The 17,694-nt window shown below is 37.2% G+C and overlaps 2 protein-coding genes across 2 annotated transcripts in view; both read right to left on the reverse strand.

Annotated features, from left to right (window-relative positions):
* LOC131351769 (uncharacterized) overlaps positions 1–17,694 on the reverse strand; it is a 277,436-nt gene that overhangs the window by 192,791 nt on the left and 66,951 nt on the right. Inside the window, exons 15-16 of the mRNA XM_058387324.1 lie at positions 1,016–1,186; positions 501–674 (exon numbers count right to left, since the gene is read on the reverse strand). Coding sequence (XP_058243307.1) covers positions 501–674; positions 1,016–1,186 — 345 coding nt within the window. The remainder of the gene's footprint in view (positions 1–500; positions 675–1,015; positions 1,187–17,694) is intronic.
* On the reverse strand, positions 4,444–17,092 carry LOC131351775 (NLR family CARD domain-containing protein 3-like). The gene is made up of 10 exons (XM_058387357.1): positions 16,958–17,092; positions 15,028–15,137; positions 14,102–14,212; positions 13,538–13,648; positions 12,562–12,672; positions 11,776–11,886; positions 8,663–8,731; positions 8,500–8,578; positions 6,452–6,644; positions 4,444–6,218 (listed from the first exon to the last, which is right to left on the reverse strand). Exons 2-10 carry the CDS (start codon positions 15,090–15,092, stop codon positions 4,444–4,446), a joined length of 2,625 nt encoding a protein of 874 aa, XP_058243340.1. The 5' UTR covers positions 15,093–15,137; positions 16,958–17,092.

Below are 17,694 nucleotides of genomic sequence, written 5' to 3' on the forward strand. Positions count from 1 at the left end.
AGACCAGGACCCATACTGCCCCCTCCAGCTTTTTAATAACAATAACTTGGGACATTGACAAAGAGATGGCCTGCACAAGCATACAGTACAATGAGTCCCAACCACATGCTCACCAGATAAATGTATTTGCCCCCCAACTTGAGGAGCAAACTTATCACCTGGACACATATAACCCAGCCATCAGGTTGCTGCGAAGTCCTGGAGGCCCAGATTTGGAAAGACATCCATTGGTCCATCCTGTCATGAAATGCTTGTACCCAAGCAATGGTATCATGCACCCTCCTAGCAGGTAAACACATCTTTCTACCCTCACCTCAGCAACCTTGGTCCCACATCACCATATACAGTATTTCAACACTGACTTTCTCATGTCTCTGATGGCAACACTAATCATGTTCATCACATACAAATGTATAATTTTATGTGACTTTTTATGTGCATTTTACGTATATTTTGTGTAATTTTAAATATTATATATTGTATAATATTAAATAACTTACAGAAGCTTCTGGAGTTTACAGGATGAATTCTTTAGTAGAGTAGAGATCTGAATCCCTCCTGAATTTCCCAGTGTGTTCTCACTCAGGTCCAGTTCTATCAGGTGTGAAGGGTTTGAAGTAAGAGCTGATATCAGATCAGTACAGCCTCTGTGTGTAATACTGCTCTTATTCAGCCTGCAGTCAGAGAACACAGCGGAGAATAAGATCTCCAAACAGAGTACAGATAACCAACCATCACAAACTTTTTGAACAGAGAAAAATATTCATTCTTTCATCTTTAATAGTGTGGTGGGGGAATACTGGACATGAGGAATATTACACTGAATCCTGTTCATGACAATCATTCACACACTCATTCACACCTAGGGACCATTTAGCACCAGGAGGTGGGAGGAAACTGGAGAACCTTGAGGAAACCCATAGGAAGAGCATGTGATACTCCACACTGCCAGTCCCCTGAGTTCAGGATCAAACCAAGAACCAGGAAGATTAAATGCAGAAATCAGACCACACACCTGAGTCTCTGAGGTCTGCAGTGTGGATCCTTCAGTAGAACAGAGAGCTGCTTCACTCCTGAGTCTCCAGATATTTTCCCACTCAGATCCAGTTCTCTCTGCAGTACCGGGTTTGTACCCAGAACTTCAGTTAAAGCAGAACAGGCTTCCTCTGCCTCAGGACTTAACAGACTGCAGAGAACAACACAATTACACGTACAAGTCAAATTGTGCTCCGACCACATCAGTATTTGTTGTGAGATCCTGAAGAGCCATAATTGAAGTCTATATACAGTATAATCTTATTTATCATATTCCATCAATTACTAAAAAATAACACAGACTCTATAATTATACAAATAGGATTATTAGAAAAAAAGTAATGATCTACAATTTTTGAATATTTTATTTTAATATTTTTGAGTAAAACTGTAATAATTCTATTTTATGCCAGTGTCCCAAGTCTAAAAAAACCATTTGACCATAGATTGTGCCCTAAATAATTAACATTGGTGTTATATTTGTCACGTCTCGCCAGAACCCTGAACAGGAGAGGGAGCTCTCTCCCGAGTTTTAATTAATCACGTGATTCACCTCCTAGTTTCCCACGGACATTTACGCACACTCCATTGTTCGTGAGGTATCGTTTCACGTGACATACTGAGCATTTGTTTGGCGATTGTGTATTTCTGTGTATGATCTTGACTGTTTTTCTGACCTATGATTTAGCCTAGCCTCTGATTTGGATTACCGTGTTGACCCTGCCTGATATTCTGACCTTGATCTTTCTCGCTGTTTTGGATTTTTCTGCCTTTTTTGCTTTTCAGTATTTTTGTCCTGTGCTTTTGACTTTGACCAAAAGTTTTTCCTGCTGTCCTTAATAAATCTGCAACTGGATTCTCTGGTGCATCCTTAATATTAGTGTTCTATGAGCCAAAAGAAACAAGGCAGATCATATCTACCACACATGTACTTGCTGAATACCTAAATCATAAACATAAACTATTTCACATTTAATTGCAAGTACATTCATAAAATATTTCCATATTTTCTTGCATTTTCTTCACAAAATTATAATAAACATAATTGTTATTATTTCTTCACCTCAGTGTGTTCAGTGTACAGTCTGGATCCTGTAGTAAATCAGTGAGCAGCTTCACTCCTGATGCTCCAGGGTCGTTCCCTCTGAGATCCAGCTCTATCAGGTGAGATGATTTCAGAGCTTCAGCCAGAGCAGTGTATCCTTCCTCTGTTATACTGCAGTCTGAAAGTCTGAACAAAGGACAAAGTCATCATAAAAACCTATCATTCTCATATGTATCAAAATTAGAGAACAACTTTTTTCTGAAATTGTTAATCATCGCTCAAAATTAGCTGTAGGTAAACCACTGTTCTATTAGCATGTTTCATAAAATAACCACTTTAACAAAAACCTCTGGAAAACAGTAATCAAATTCAGAGAACAATAACAATTGTAGCACAAAAGAAGATTTTTGAGGGTTAAAGCTGTCATTTAGTAGGAAGAAGAAGCTGCCATTGCTGTGAATGACTACAGCTCATCTGCATTACTAGTTTCTCTCACTGCTCTGGTGTGATCTTGCTCCTTTCTTTTTCCAGTCTCTTTCACAGTTCTGTAACTGTAGTGAGTTTCTTGGCAATAATTTTTCTGCAAATTATTTTCCATTCAATTTTCAATTGCACCCCCAAAACCATAACACTTTCAGCAGGTTGTATGGACAGAGGAGAAATGATCCAAAATTCACTTTAGTATAAAGAGCAAGTTTAATTTATTTGGGTTCAAATGGAAACATTATGTTCATTTTAAAACTGGGTAAAGACTGAACCCAGTATGTGTAAAGAAGTCAGTGAAAAGTGGAGGCAGCAGGAGTTAGGCCTTTTATAAGCTGTATGGCAGTGTGAGTGCAAATGTTTAGCAGAACCTCCTTCAGCGACACAATTCCTAAACAAAATTTCATGCATCACAATCCCCCTTGTCTCATAGCAATACAGGTAAAATAATTATTTAAAACCAAGAACACTGAAATAATTAAATGGCCAGTGCTGTTCTAAAACAGATTAAAATCTACGGAAAATTCTTGGCAATAATCTAAAATCTAAAAATTTTCCTTGTTATTCTTTTTTTATTAGTTGCATAAGCACTAAACAATCCCTCAGATAAAATCTGCACAATAAGGGAGATGAACTGACCTGAATTTCTCCAGTTTACAGTTTGGACTCTTCAGTCCAGCACAAAGCAGCTTCACTCCTGAGTCCTCCAGAGGATTACTGCTCAGATCCACCTCAGTCAGCTTGGAGGATTCTGAGCTGAGAACTGTGTGTAAAGCCGAGCAGCTTCTCTCTGTCAGGTTACACTCACTGAGACTGAAAGGAGGAAATGTCATAGCATGAGAAAATGTGATAGCAACACAGAGAATCAACTCCATAATAATGTACATGGTTTTTAAATATGATGTTCAACAAGGACATGCATGTGATGTTCTGCTGTCCACATACTTTTAGAACTGTAATTTGCAGGTAACAGAAACAAACATAACCTAACCTCAATACCTCAGTTTTATTTTATGAGTTTAGAGTTTTTATGCCATTTGATCAACATTTCTTGGCATCAGTGTGATCATGAATATACAGTAATACCTCACACATCCACGAGGTTACGTTCCTGGACCCATCGCAAATGACAGTTGTTTCGCGGATGTGTGGTGGAGTCACTAAAAATGCTAATACTGTAAATCATTATTTTTAGAGTTTATACCCTAAAAAGGACCCCAATCATGCTCCCAAAAAACTTTAATTTCATTTAAAAGTTAGCTTAATACATTACCCTTAAAAAAATAAATAAATGACGTAAAAATAGAGTAGAGTATCTCCTGTATAAAGCCAAGGAAAAAATCACTGAGATCACTGATTCATGGAATATACGCGCGTTTTGAGCAAGGTGTACAAGGTGCGTGGAGATGAACAGCGACATCACGCATACAAAGCATCGTAGCTACCAGCCAATCAGCCGCTAGGTAAAACTGTTAATGCTCTGTGATTGGCTACTTCCAACCCTTCCAGTCAATAGCATGCCGTAATGGCTGTACTGTACGTACATGATATCGGCGACGTTACATTTAATTAAAATAACATTTATGTTTTATTTATATTGAAATTTTGTAGATTTAACTTTTAACATTTATATTATTAAATTAATAAACTAAATTTTTCTTAATAATTTTGCATTAAAAAGCATGAAAATGTATAAATGGGCACGAAATTAGCCGTAAACACTTTTGCAGAATTTTGCGAGGATTTTGCAGTGCTGCAAAAAATTTGTAGATGCAAATTTGCTAGGTTCCAATGAAAATTTGAAGTCACAAATCATGAGACGCAGATCTGCAAGGTATTACTATATTTTGAAACAAGTTGAATGGAGAAACAGTTTTAACTTACAGAGCTTTTTTGGCTTCCTGGAAAACTGGCAGCAGTCTCTTAAAGCATTCATCTGTTCTTATAAACTTCTGTAGGTCAAACACTTCCAGATCCTCCTCTGATGTCAGCAACACAAAGACCAGAGCAGACCACTGAGCAGGTGAGAGTCCAGCTTCAGAGAGACGACCTGAGTTCATGTAGCTTTGGATCTCTTTCACCAGTGAATCATCATTTAACTCGTTCAGACAGTAGAACAGATTGATTAATCTCTCTGGAGATGGATTTTGATCAAACTTTAACTTGATGTATTTAACTATGTCCTTTCGGCAGTCAGAGCTGCTTCCTGTGTGTGTCAGTAGACCTCGAATGAGCTTCTGATTAGACTCCACTGAGAGGCCCAGAAGGAAGCGGAGGAAAAGATCCAAGTGTCCATTGTCACTCTCCAAAGCTTTGTCCACTGTAATCTTTAGTAAATCAATAAGTTTTGTTTCTTTGCTCTCTTCTGATTGATCAAAAACATTCTTGTTTTCATTTCGGACACATACATATGTAAACAAAGCAGCAGTGAACTCCTGAATGCTGAGATGCACAAAGCTGAAAACTGTGCCTAGAAATCTGCCAGTCTCCTGAGTGCACACTCCTGAGTACACTGCTAGGTTACTGGAGTCAATTCCACAGGCTTTTAGATCTTCTGCATAGAAAATCAGGTTGTTTCTTTCCAGGTGACTAAAGGCAAGCTTTCCCAATGAAAGAATTCCCTCTTTATCCCATGGAATGTCTGAGGCATTATTTCTATTGTATTTCTTGTTCTCCTGTACGGTCTGAAAGATCAGAAAACATGTGTACATCTCCGTCAGAGTCTGTGGAATGTCTTCACTGTCTGATCTTCCCAAAATCCCCTCAAGTACAGTGGCTGAAATCCAGCAGAAGACTGGAATATGACACATGATGAAGAGGCTTCTTGATCCTTTAATATGACCAATGATTCTGTTGGCCAGACTCTCATCACTGATTTTCTTCCTGAAGTACTCCACCTTTTGTACATCATTGAAGCCACGCACCTCTGTGACCCGGTCCACATGTTCAGCAGGGATCTTAGCAGCTGCTGCTGGTCGAGTGGTTATCCAGATGAGAGCAGATGGAAGCAGATTTCCTTCAATGAGGTTTGTCATTATAGTGTCCAGTGAGGCTGGCATTGATGCATCAGTCCACTTCTGGTTTTTACGGAATGTTAGAGGAAGTCGACACTCATCCAGGCCATCAAAGATGAACATGACTTTATACCTGTCTGTGAATCTCATTCCTTTTGTTTCTGGAAAAAAATGAGAGATGACGTCCCTCAAGCTGCATTTTTCTTTTTCTTTCAGGTTCAGTTCTCTGAAAGGCAGTGGAAATATGAACTTGATGTCCTGATATTCTTTCCCTTCAGCCCAGTCTAGAACAAACTTCTGCACACAGATGGATTTTCCGATACCAGCGACCCCCTGTGTCACCACAGTTCTGATGGGTTTTTCTTCTCCAGGTGATGGTGTGAACATGTTCTTGCATTCAATTTGTTCCTCTTGTTCCATTTCATTTTCTTCAGCTTTCACACTAGTTTTTTGCTTTTCAATTTGTCTCACTTCATGTTGTTCATTCATTTGTTGAACTCCACCTTCAGTGATGTACAGATCTGTGTAGATCTTGTTGAGAATGTTGGACTCTCCTTGCTTTGCAATTCCTTCACACACATGTTGAAACTTCTTACACAGGTTTGATTTGAGTGCACGCTGCTGAACTCCTATCTGTGAATCTAATTAGAGAATCATAAACAGAAACATTATAAAGCAGAATAAACAGTAATACATACAAATTACACAGAAGTACATTTCTAAATGACTATGGAAAATTATAGACATGCCATTGCTATATTGTTAAGAAAATAGAGAATGTGTAGCTTATAGTAGAAACTTTTCAACTGGCTATTTACAAATCTGCATTTATTTAAGTAGGAAATCATGTGGATGTATTTTATTGATCTCTTACCTTGGAGTGCATCAGCGAGGTCATTGTGTTCCATCAACTTCAGAAAGTACAATGCCATATCAAGAGCTGCTTCTTTAATACTCCGCAGATCATCCTTCACATCTTGGTAATACTTTGTGTTTTCTTTTCTTAGAAATTTCTTAAACATCTCCAGCTCATGTTTTATAAATACAATCATTTTATTCTCAAGATCCTTCACAAAACACACAGAGGGAGTGCAAGAAAAATTTAATATGGAGAATGATTTTGTAATAAATGTGTTATTTTGTTACGATTAGAATTTCACTCTTCGTCTATGACCAGAAAAAGATAGAATACAGCAGTACAGAAAGACTAGGTAGAATTGTAGTCAGGAAAATTAAGAAAAAGATTAAAATTAAGAAAACAGTATTAGAATAAAATTAATTACTTAAGCTATGCAACATTTATAAAGCTTTTGCAAAGACACAGGAGTACATGTTGTAAAACTCCCTGCAATAAAATAAGAGGAAATTGAATACCATTCACTGCAGCACCGTAAATTAAAAAACTGACCAAATATTACCACTAACTTGCCGACCACCATTTAATTTAAAATTCAAAATGCATTTTGACAATTGTGTACAAAGACAGGGAGCCATAAAGAAAAGAATTTTTACCCCATGGATGTTAGGGATTTGGATATGGCAAGCCTTTCTAAACAAGAGGTATTATTTATCAAAGCATGCATAGAACAGAATTTTTAAATTTGTGAATTTCTAAAACTAAATTTGTTTATAAGATTAACATGTACACACAAGAACATTATTGGTATTAAGTGATATTAATTATTGGTAATAATTAGTTTTTATCACACCTCTGTACACACAGTTGTACTTGTTTTACGGGTAGTCAAATAAATACAATAAAATTCATTCATCCTATTTCTCTTCAGTTACATTTAGAAACTCTGCGATGATATTAATCGTCTTCTTCTTCTTTCAGCTTTTCCCTTCAGGGGTCTCCACAGTGAATCATCTCTCTCCACCTATCCCTATCTCCTGCATCCTCAACACTTGCACCCACTAGCTTCATCTCCTCATTTATTCCATCCATATTCCTCCTCTTTGGCCTTCCTCTTTTCCTCCTGCCTGGCAGCTCCATGTCCAACATTCTCCTACCAATATACTCACTGTCCCTCCTCTGGACATGTCCAAACCATCTTAATCTGGCCTCTCTAACTTTGTCCCCCAAACGTCCAACATGAGCTGTCCCTCTGATGTACTCGTTCCTAATCCTGTCCAACCGTGTCACTCCCAAAGAGAACCTCAACATCTTCAGCTCTGCTACCTCCAGCTCTGACTCCTGTCTCTGTCTCAGTGACACTGTCTCTAAACCATACAGCATGGCCGGTCTCACCACTGTCCTGTACACCTTCCCCTTGATTCTCGCTGACATTTTTCTATCACACAGAACTCCTGACACCTTTCTCCACCCATTCCAACCTGCCTGCACTCGCTTCTTTACCTCTTTCCCACACTCTCCATTACTCTGGACTGTTGACCCCAAGTACTTAAACTCCTGTACCTTCTTCACCTCTTCACCCTGTAATCTTAGTAATGATAAGTCATTCTAAACAAGAGGTATCTAAATTTGTATATATAATTCACCTGTAAGCATGGGAACATTATTGGTATTAATTTATATAAATTATTGGTTATAATTGGTATTTATTACATATCTGTATGCACAATTGAACTTTTTGAACATTTTGCAGGTAGTCAAATAAATACATTAAAAATAATTTTGTGTACATTCTATTTCTCCTCAGTTACATTTAGAAACTCTGTGACTGTATGAATATTTCTCATATTTTGCTCTTTTCTTTTGCTTGTTTTAGAAATGTAATTTATTGTAGTCATTTCAGAGGGTATCTGGTCTCCCAGTCATCAGTGTTCCAGTGACTTTTTACCTTCATTCATTATTATGATTTATTAAATATCAGCTGTAATAAACATTCTGTAATAAACAAACAAATTTGCAGTGGATGACGTTGCAGGAAACATTATTAAAGAAAATCTAAATCTTACTGTAAAGATGTTGTGAAGGAAGTCTTTAATCTTCTTATCTAAATTGAGACTTCTTAAAAATGCTTTCTCAGGGTCGTCTCTGCAGAGAAATCATTTATTTTACGATCAGTAGCTTAAATTGGAATAATAAATAGCAACATGAAATAATAAATAAACATTATACCTTTCCTTAAAGTGCATTTCTCCAATTTTGTCAGTGCTAGTTAGATGCTTAGCTGAGGAGGAATTCCGTCTAAATTGAACAGAAAATCTTTTAGCATGTTAGCATGTGTTAGCATCAGTTTCTTCTGTTTTTTTTCTTCCAGGTTCATGTGTTGGTGAGATGAAGAGTTTTGTTTCATTTTTGTGAACTGCTGACAATATTTCTCCTAAATTCAAAATATAACTATTGTTATTTAGGGTGTATATTTAAAGGAAATGACAACACATTAAAATAACCCAAGATCATGCAGTATTACAGAGCTTTAATAACTCAAATAAAACAAAATGCAAATCATTTGTAAACAAATTGTGTTAATGCTTTGGCTAAATAACATTAAGAAATCAGTATTTGGTGGAATAACCCCGATCTGTTTTGGCTCCATGATCTCCACCAGTTTCTCACATTGCTGTTGGGGAACTTTATTCCAGTCTTTTTTCTTCCCCTTGATGATATTCCAGAGGTTTTCAATAGGGTTCAAATCTGGAGCTTGGGCAGTGGTCTCTAATTTTTTTCCAGAGCTGTATATATATATATATATATACAGTGAGGGAAAAAATGATTTGATCCCCTGCTGATTTTGTACATTTGCCCACTGACAAAGAAATGATCAGTCTGTAATTTTAATGGTAGGTTTAGTTCTACATTGATTTGCATTTTATTGAGTGAAATAAGTATTTGACCCCTTTGCAAATCATGACTTAGTACTTGGTGGCAAACCCTTGTTGGCAATCCCAGACGTCAGACATTTCTTGTAGCCACCAGGTTTGCACACATCTCACATCTCAGGGAATTTGGGCCCAATCCTCTTTGCAGATCCTCTCCAAGTCATTAAGGTTTTGTGGCTGACCCTTCCGCTCCCTCCACAGATTTTCTATGGGATTAAGGTCTGGAGACTGGCTAGGCCACTACAGGACCTTAATGTGCTTCTTTTTGAACCACTCCTTTGTTGCCTTGGCCGTGTGTTTTGGGTCATTGTCAGGCTGGAATATCCATCCACGACCCATTTTCAATGCCCTGGCTGAGGGAAGGAGGTTCTCACTCAAGATTTGACGGTACATGGCTCCGTCCATCATCCCTTTGATGTGGTGCGGTTGTCCTGTCCCCTTAGCAGAAAAACACCCCCAAAGCATAATGTTTCCACCTCCATGTTTGACAGTGGGGATGGTCTTCTTGGGGTCATAGGCAGCATTCCTCCTCCTCCAAACATGGCGAGTTGAGTTGATGCCAAAGCTGGTGATGAGCTGGATTTTGGTCTCATTTGACCACAACACTTTCACCCAGTTCTCCTCTGAATCATTCAGATGTTCACTGGCAAACTTCAGATGGTCCTGTACATGTGCTTTCTTTAGCAGGGGGACCTTGCGGGTGCTACTGGATTTCAGTCTTTCACGGCGTAGTGTGTTACCAATTGTTTTCTTGGTGACTAAGGTCCCAGCTGCCTTGAGATCATTGACAAAATCCTCCAGTGTAATTCTGGGCTGATTCCTCGCCGTTCTCATGATCATTGAAACTCCATGAGGTGAGATCTTGCATGGAGCCCCAGACCGAGGAAGATTGACAGTCCTTTTGTGTTTCTTCCATTTGGGAATAATCGCACTGTTGTCACCTTCTCACCAAGCTGCTTGGCAATGGTCTTGTAGCTCATTCCAGCCTTGTGTAGGTCTACAATCTTGTCCCTGACATCCATGGACAGCTCTTTGGTCTTGTCCATGATGGAGAGTTTGGAATCTGATTGATTGCTTCCTTCTGTGGACAGGTGTCTTTCATACAGTTAAGGAGCTGAGATTAAGAGCACTCCCCGAGAGTGCTCCTACTGTAATCTCAGCTCCTTACCTGTATAAAAGACACCTGGGAGCCAGAAATCTTTCTGATTGATAGGGGATCAAATACTTATTTCACTCAATAAAATGCAAATCAATGTAGAACTTTTCTGAAATGTGTTTTTCTGGATTTTCTTTGTTGTTATTCTGTTACTGTTCAGATACACCTACCATTAAAATTACAGACTGATCATTTCTTTGTCAGTGGGCAAATGTACAAAATCAGCAGGGGATCAAATATATATATTTGATATATATATATATATATCAGTGGCAGACCGTGCATTTCACACCTAGGCCTTCACTGGTGTCCAAACCATTATTTTATCACTGGTAAGTCAAACCGTTATTTTATTTCATTTATTTATTTATTTTTTACTATTATACCCTCATTGGGGGCTGAGCCCCCCTTAAATGAAAATTCTAGAATCTCCCCTGGACGCCACGGCAATAGATACTAACCAACCGTTAAATAACAAAGTAAATAAGAAATTAGTCTACAGTATTTCACACCTCACAAGGAATAGTCCATTTTATTACAGTTACTTTTCTCAAAAAACACATTCTTGATGCCGTATGCAGAAATCTGCAATCTCTGGAGGACGCAGCATCCGAAATGAGACTGAATATAGAAACACTGTATATGGGCGGGTCACTGCCTCTGACTACTCCAATTATCCAATTATCAAAGTACAGGAAATTGCTGACGTAATCTTATACCTGCTAGATGGCCCCAGTGACGGCAACTCGAAATCTGATTGGTTAATGGAACAGTTTCATTGCCACTTATTTTAATCTACAGGCGCCTGCACTTTTAATTCTGCAGGCCTTACAGCCGCGCAAACCATGATGTCAGCCACTGGCTGAAATATGATTGGATAAATACTCTTATCATAAATATACACTACTGGAAGCAGCGCAACCGAGAGAAAAGCTATGAAATGTAGATAATAGGCTATTGGGAATAATTTAATACACATTCATGGAAAAATATATTAAATATATTAAAAGTCAGAGATTCAGATCACTGCTGTTTAGGCCAGCAGAGAAGGCCTTGCTGGCCCTGACGGTCCGCCACTGATATATATATATATATATATATATATGATGCTGTTCATTTTTTTTAAATGTTAAAAATTAACATTAAAGCATGTGAACTAGCACATTCAACACTTTATATTGAAGCTTATATGAACGTGAACCCTGGGAACCATCAGGAAAGCTGTATCTGAGGCTAGAAATACAGAGAAATACCTTTTCATAGAGGATGATCCACCTTTAATGCTGGGAGAGACTGGCACTGATTTGTCACTTTTGAAAGACACACAGCTGGGCACAGGGGAGTCTGGCCTTTTCTCAGTTCCACTAAAGAGTAAAGAGACATATTTTGCAGTTTTATCTAAATGAATTAATGATTTACATGTTCAGGCACATACAGTGAACAACCTTATTTTATCCTGTACAATTTTCTTTGTGTATATTTTTTAGTTGGGGTATTACACTGCACACATGGTTAAGTATCAAAAAGGGTAAGGGACTAACAGAGGCTGTGTAGTTACAGAATTAACATTTTCAGACATCTAAACAGTGATCAGAGTCTTAAGCCATGAGCTAGCAGACTCATGACTAAGTGCTTATCATCAGGCTCTGGTCTCACTCCCTGTTATTCATATTACTGCCGCCAGGGGTCTCTGTTTCACCTCTTCCCAGACATTTACGTTTGCCTTTTTTACTCAGCATTACTAATCTTGGCTCTTGATGTTTTTTACACAAAAATTCTGACCAGTACTTTCAGGTTACCATTTGTCTGCTTGTGTTTTTATTAACATGCCTTTCCTAACCAGGTAGATTTTCTGCTAGCATACATGTAAACATAATACATTTAAACATCACATTTATTCACCACTTTATATTGCTAGATCACTACCAGCTTTGAAATTTGAACAACTAAATAGCACTTTATACTGAAGCTAAAAAAGAACATGAACTCTAAGAACCATTAGTAAAGTTGTATCTGAGATTAGGAAGAGAGAGAAATACCTTTCCATAGAGGATGTTCCACCTGTAAAGTTGAGAGGGATTACCATTGATTTGTCACTCTTGAAAGACACACAGCTGGACACAGCGGAGTCTGGCCTTTTGTCGGGTCCACTAAAGAGTAAAGAGAAACATAACTGTAAGCAACTTTGCATTAACAGCAGAGGTGCTAACAATTACAGTTTAGCCACAGCAATCATAACTTTCACCTCTTCATACAGCACTTTGAAAACACCCCTGAAATTAATGTTTTCCTTTTTTTTCAGCTAAAGCAATGGTCAGAATAAATGCAAATTAAATAGCCTTGAATAAAAGCTTTAGCAGGATATGGGTTAAACATGAATAACATCAAAGCTCAATCAATCATATAGGAAAGTGTGCATCAAAACTTTATATCAGTGTGCATCAAAACCCTCAGACACTCAAAATCTTCTTTCCTCAATTAGACCCATAAACATTACTGGTGTTATAGACAGCAATGTATTCTGTGACCAAGATGCAATAGATTTTGTGTGTGTTATCTGTATAACATTTTCTTCTGTGCAACATTCACTGGTTAGACCAAGTGAATGTTGCCCAGCACTCAGAACTGCAACTCCACAGGGTTTATCATTGCTGGGGATTACAATTATGCAATTTTCAAAGAAATACTATTAAAGTTTCACCTGCACATAACTGTATCTATAAGGGGAGCACACACTGGGATGGCATCATTATTTTATCTGTAAAAGGCCAGTTGAAAGGAAAAGGCCAGATAGGGAAAGCAAATTTCAGCAACTTTTTCACTTTACTGGACTGAGATGCTACTTCAGACATTCAAGGCAAGTCATGTATTATATATATATATATATATATATATATATATATATATATATATACGATACTGCACAATCAACACTTTATATTGAGGCAAAAGAGAACATGAAGTCTGGAAACCATTAGTAAAATTGTATCTGAGATTAGGAAGAGAGAGAAATACCTTTCCATAGAGGATGTTCCACCTGTAAAGTTGAGAGGGATTACCATTGATTGGTCACTCTTGAGAGACACACAGCTGGACACAGGGGAGTCTGGCCTTTCCTCAGATCCACTAAAGAGTAAAGAGAAACTTTGTTTTTTGCAGTTTTATCTATGTGACGTAATGAATTACATGTTCAGGCACATACAATGAACAACCTGCATTTTTTCATGCTGAACAATTTTCTTTGAGTATCCTTCTTTATTTGGGACATTACACTGTACACCTGGAGCAAATAGGTTAAGGATCAAAAAAGGTAAGGGACTAAAAGTAAAATTTTCAGACATCTAGACTGTGATCAGATTCTTAAGCACTGAGCTAGTAGACAATACACTGAATGTTAGAAAGTCTAAAGACTCAATAAATGAGGTGATAACTAACATTTAATCATCTCTGCTACATGTTGCTAGCTGACTACTAGCTTTGAATTTGAACAACTATACTTAATTACTATATATACCTGATATACTATAACTACTACTACTTAGTAAAGTTGTATTTCAGATTAGGAAGAAAGAGAAATACCTTTCCATAGAGGATGTTCCACCTGTAAAGTGGAGAGGGATTACCATTGATTGGTCACTCTTGAGAGACACACAGCTGGACACAGGGGAGTCTGGCCTTTCCTCAGTCCCACTAAAGAGTAAAGAGAAATATTTTTGGCAGTTTTATCTATATGATGTAATGATTTACATTTTCATACACATACAGTGAACAACCTTCATTTTATCCTGTACATTTTTTTTGTGTATCCTAAATCAAAAAGAGTTTGTGTCAGAGTGATTGTGTATTTGGGGGGTGGGGGGCTTGGGGGCATTGGACTCAGTCATTAGACTGCACACCTAAAGCAAAAAATTTAAGGATGAAAATGGGCATGGGACCAACAGAGACTACAGAATTAACATTTTCAGACATTTGGTCAGTGATCAGATTTTGGTACAGAGAATTGTATAGCTAGCACAAGATCGCAATCCTGTTCATAGGGCATGTGATTCCTCTTCTAATGAACCTCTATTAGTGCTTGTACAGTTTGCATTTTTTAACATTATGTGCTAATTTTATTTGCCACATACACAATCATTCACAGTGAATCATGCAGTGAAATGCTTTTTACAACTGTCCTGGTTATGAAAATAGAGTCAGATAAAAAGAAATAAAAAGTCAAAAATGGAATTTCAGAAATGAGTTATTAAAACCTGATCAGTCTTATTTTTCCTCTGTCCCAACTTTATTTGAGTTTGCTGCAGGCACCAGTTTCTAAATATGTTTATATTTAACAAATATAATAAAGTTTTTCTTTGTCCTTTTGCCTGTTAAAGGTCCAAGTGAATGAACAAAAGACACATTTCAGTTTTTATTACATTTTTAGCAATTGTTCCAACTTTTCTGGAAATGGGGTTTGTACTAAATACAGAATTATTTTAAGAATTTTTAAAATTTTGTGTTCTTACCTCTTGTGCTTCTCCTCTTGTAGACTCATTTCAGAGGTCTGGAGTTTCTCACACTCCCGAGACATTATAACAAAAAGTCAAATGTTTTATATTATAAACATAACTGGATCCTGGTAAAGTAAAGAACAGAAGAATGTGAAATTACATTACTGCGGCATAAATTAATATTTATCCTTACTTACAACATAGTAAATCATTTAGGATTCTGTAAATGATCACTGAAATACTGACATGTCCATTCTCTCTCTCCAGGCTCTGGTTAGAGGAACATGAGCTTAAATTACAGGGGAGTTTTAGTAAATTCAAAATATCTAAACAGAAAAAAGCAAACCTCACAGTAGCCTGAAATATTTTATTATAATAAAAACTGTTGGGAATCAGTATCTGATAACTGAAACTCATTTTGTAATATTCAATTGTAACAAGGCTTGTAAGAAAACAGGTAAAAATATAGACTTTATAAAGAATTGCACAAAACCTCTACATAGTGTTAATCTAACAATGATGTTTATTACTGACAGCATTATAAAATGTTTAAAGGTAATATATCTGTTTTGCAGGTGAATAGAGCAGGTCCACAAGTGGTTCAGTGCTGCATGTGACACTTCAAAATAAAAGTCCTGTACTTTAACATCACACTAAAGAAAATAATTAACCTAATAAAAAACCTGGGCCATTTCATTCCAGCTTTAAACAATACATGTGTATGTCTATGTCTACAGAAACACATGACTCTGATCACCTTCTTCAGCTCTGTGTTGAAGAAAACACTTTCTATAATACAGGACTGACATTAGTAATCAGAGTCATGTATCTGAATGAATTTATATTGATACCAGAGTATTATATCAAACCCTGAGCCAGCTGGAACTCCAGAGGAAAACTAAGTTGTAGTTAATTGTGTTAGTTATCAGAAATCCTAAGTTCCACATGTTGATCTCTCACACTGCTGAAAAGCTACTGATGATAATATGAAACCACTTCATCCACCTTTTTTATATTTTAAATTCACATTCACGTGTTTTCAGTAAATAATGTATTCCTGTAGAAAATGTATTGAGGAAATTAAAGCACAGTTCTCTCCCAGACTGCGGTTCTCCCAGTCTCTCTACCTGAAAGCTAAATTAATCTAATCTCAAGTGTCCTAAAATATCGGAGATGTTAGACTCTGAACGGTAACCACGTGGAAAGCGGAAATCGAGCGTGCGCGAGCTCCTACACAACCAAAGAACTGCATTTAGTACAAAATGATCATTTTAGATAAATAAACAACAGGCTAATACAGGATAAACGTTTCTTTATTCTTTACATTTAAAAATGGTCAAATCTTTCAAACAGAAATAGACGAATAAAAATACATTTTACTAATAACATGTTTTGTTCATTTAGTTCTGAATCCTGAATTTATTTGCTTATAGACGAGTGTAGGCATCTGTCGATGTCTGTGAGATTAATGGCTCAGGACAGAATCTTATAAAATAGTTTAGGTATATTTTACACTACAATGTTCCGATCTGAAACTAACGGTTTAGAGTCTCTGACATTTCAGCATCTCACTCTAAAATGTCGCCGCGCGCGCGCGTGTGTGTGTGTGAGTGTGTGTGTGTGTGTTATACAACAGCAAATCTTCGTTTTTCTTTTTTATGCTTATTCTGTTTGCTCGAGAGAAAGAAGATATATCGAAAATATTTCAGGAATTATTATACTGAATATTAATCTTATTCTCTCTGTAATAAACAGCTGTAATCTTTCCCCGTATGTAATAAAGCCCGCATGGAGCACAGGTCTGTTCACTTCCCTCAGGATAAGATGCTGCGTTACACCGCGATATCCGATAAACACAACAATAAACTGTGGAACACAGAAATGTTCTTCTTTTACTAAATAATCCTAACAGTCACAGATTACAGCTTTATATTCATGTACTCACTGTGATTTTATTCCACAAAGAACTTCATGTTTTTACTCTTCACTAAAACAACCTGCTGACTTTCACTTTCACTTCCAACTGATCTCTCTCTCTCTCTCTCTCTCTCTCTCTCTCTCTCTCTCTCACTGACTTTTGCTGTTATATCTCTATCTTTAGCTGAGCTGCTGGCTAACAGCACCGATGTAGCATTGCGAGGTCGTTTGTGATTCTGAAATTAATTTTTGTTTGATTAGTTCGCTTCATCTTTCTTAATAATTTATTATTTATTAATTGAAATAGCGTTGAACTTTGTTAAAATGACAGGCAGCGAATCAGGTAATGATTGACAGTGCTCTGATCCAATGGCGTTGGGCATTGTCAGATGTTGGGGGCGGGGCGGTTGCTATCATATTTCAAGGGAAGCCGGCAACTCGGTCCTGAGCGCATCACTGTCTTTACTGGGTGTTTTTAGGGAATATTTGAATTTATTCACAATTTAATTGGTTTAGCTACTCATATGATGATCTTTCATGATTTTCTCTAATGCAGGACACAACTGAATAAAGCGCATCAGAGGGGATTTAGAAGTGGGTACACCCAAAGCCGACTGATGAAGTGGGTATACGCTGTATACCTGTATATACCCTCCACTACACCACTGCATAACCATATACAAAATGTACAGTATAGACTTTATAGGATACAGGCATTATGGGATAATAGGGAAGATTAAACTATAGTACTTTTGGTGAGAAGTG

Source organism: Hemibagrus wyckioides, linkage group LG04 (genome assembly GCF_019097595.1).
Source record: "Hemibagrus wyckioides isolate EC202008001 linkage group LG04, SWU_Hwy_1.0, whole genome shotgun sequence".
Taxonomy (NCBI): domain Eukaryota; kingdom Metazoa; phylum Chordata; class Actinopteri; order Siluriformes; family Bagridae; genus Hemibagrus; species Hemibagrus wyckioides.

Excerpts from the sequence above, each read along its gene's own strand:
- LOC131351775 (XM_058387357.1), bottom strand. The coding sequence starts at position 15,092 with ATGTCTCGGGAGTGTGAGAAACTCCAGACCTCTGAAATGAGTCTACAA. Across the intron at positions 13,649-14,101 it reads GGAACATCCTCTATGGAAAG|TGGATCTGAGGAAAGGCCAG; the intron begins GTATTTCTCTTT and ends TTTACTCTTTAG. Across the intron at positions 6,645-8,499 it reads TCCTTCACAACATCTTTACA|GATCTTGAGAATAAAATGAT; the intron begins GTAAGATTTAGA and ends TGTTTTGTGAAG.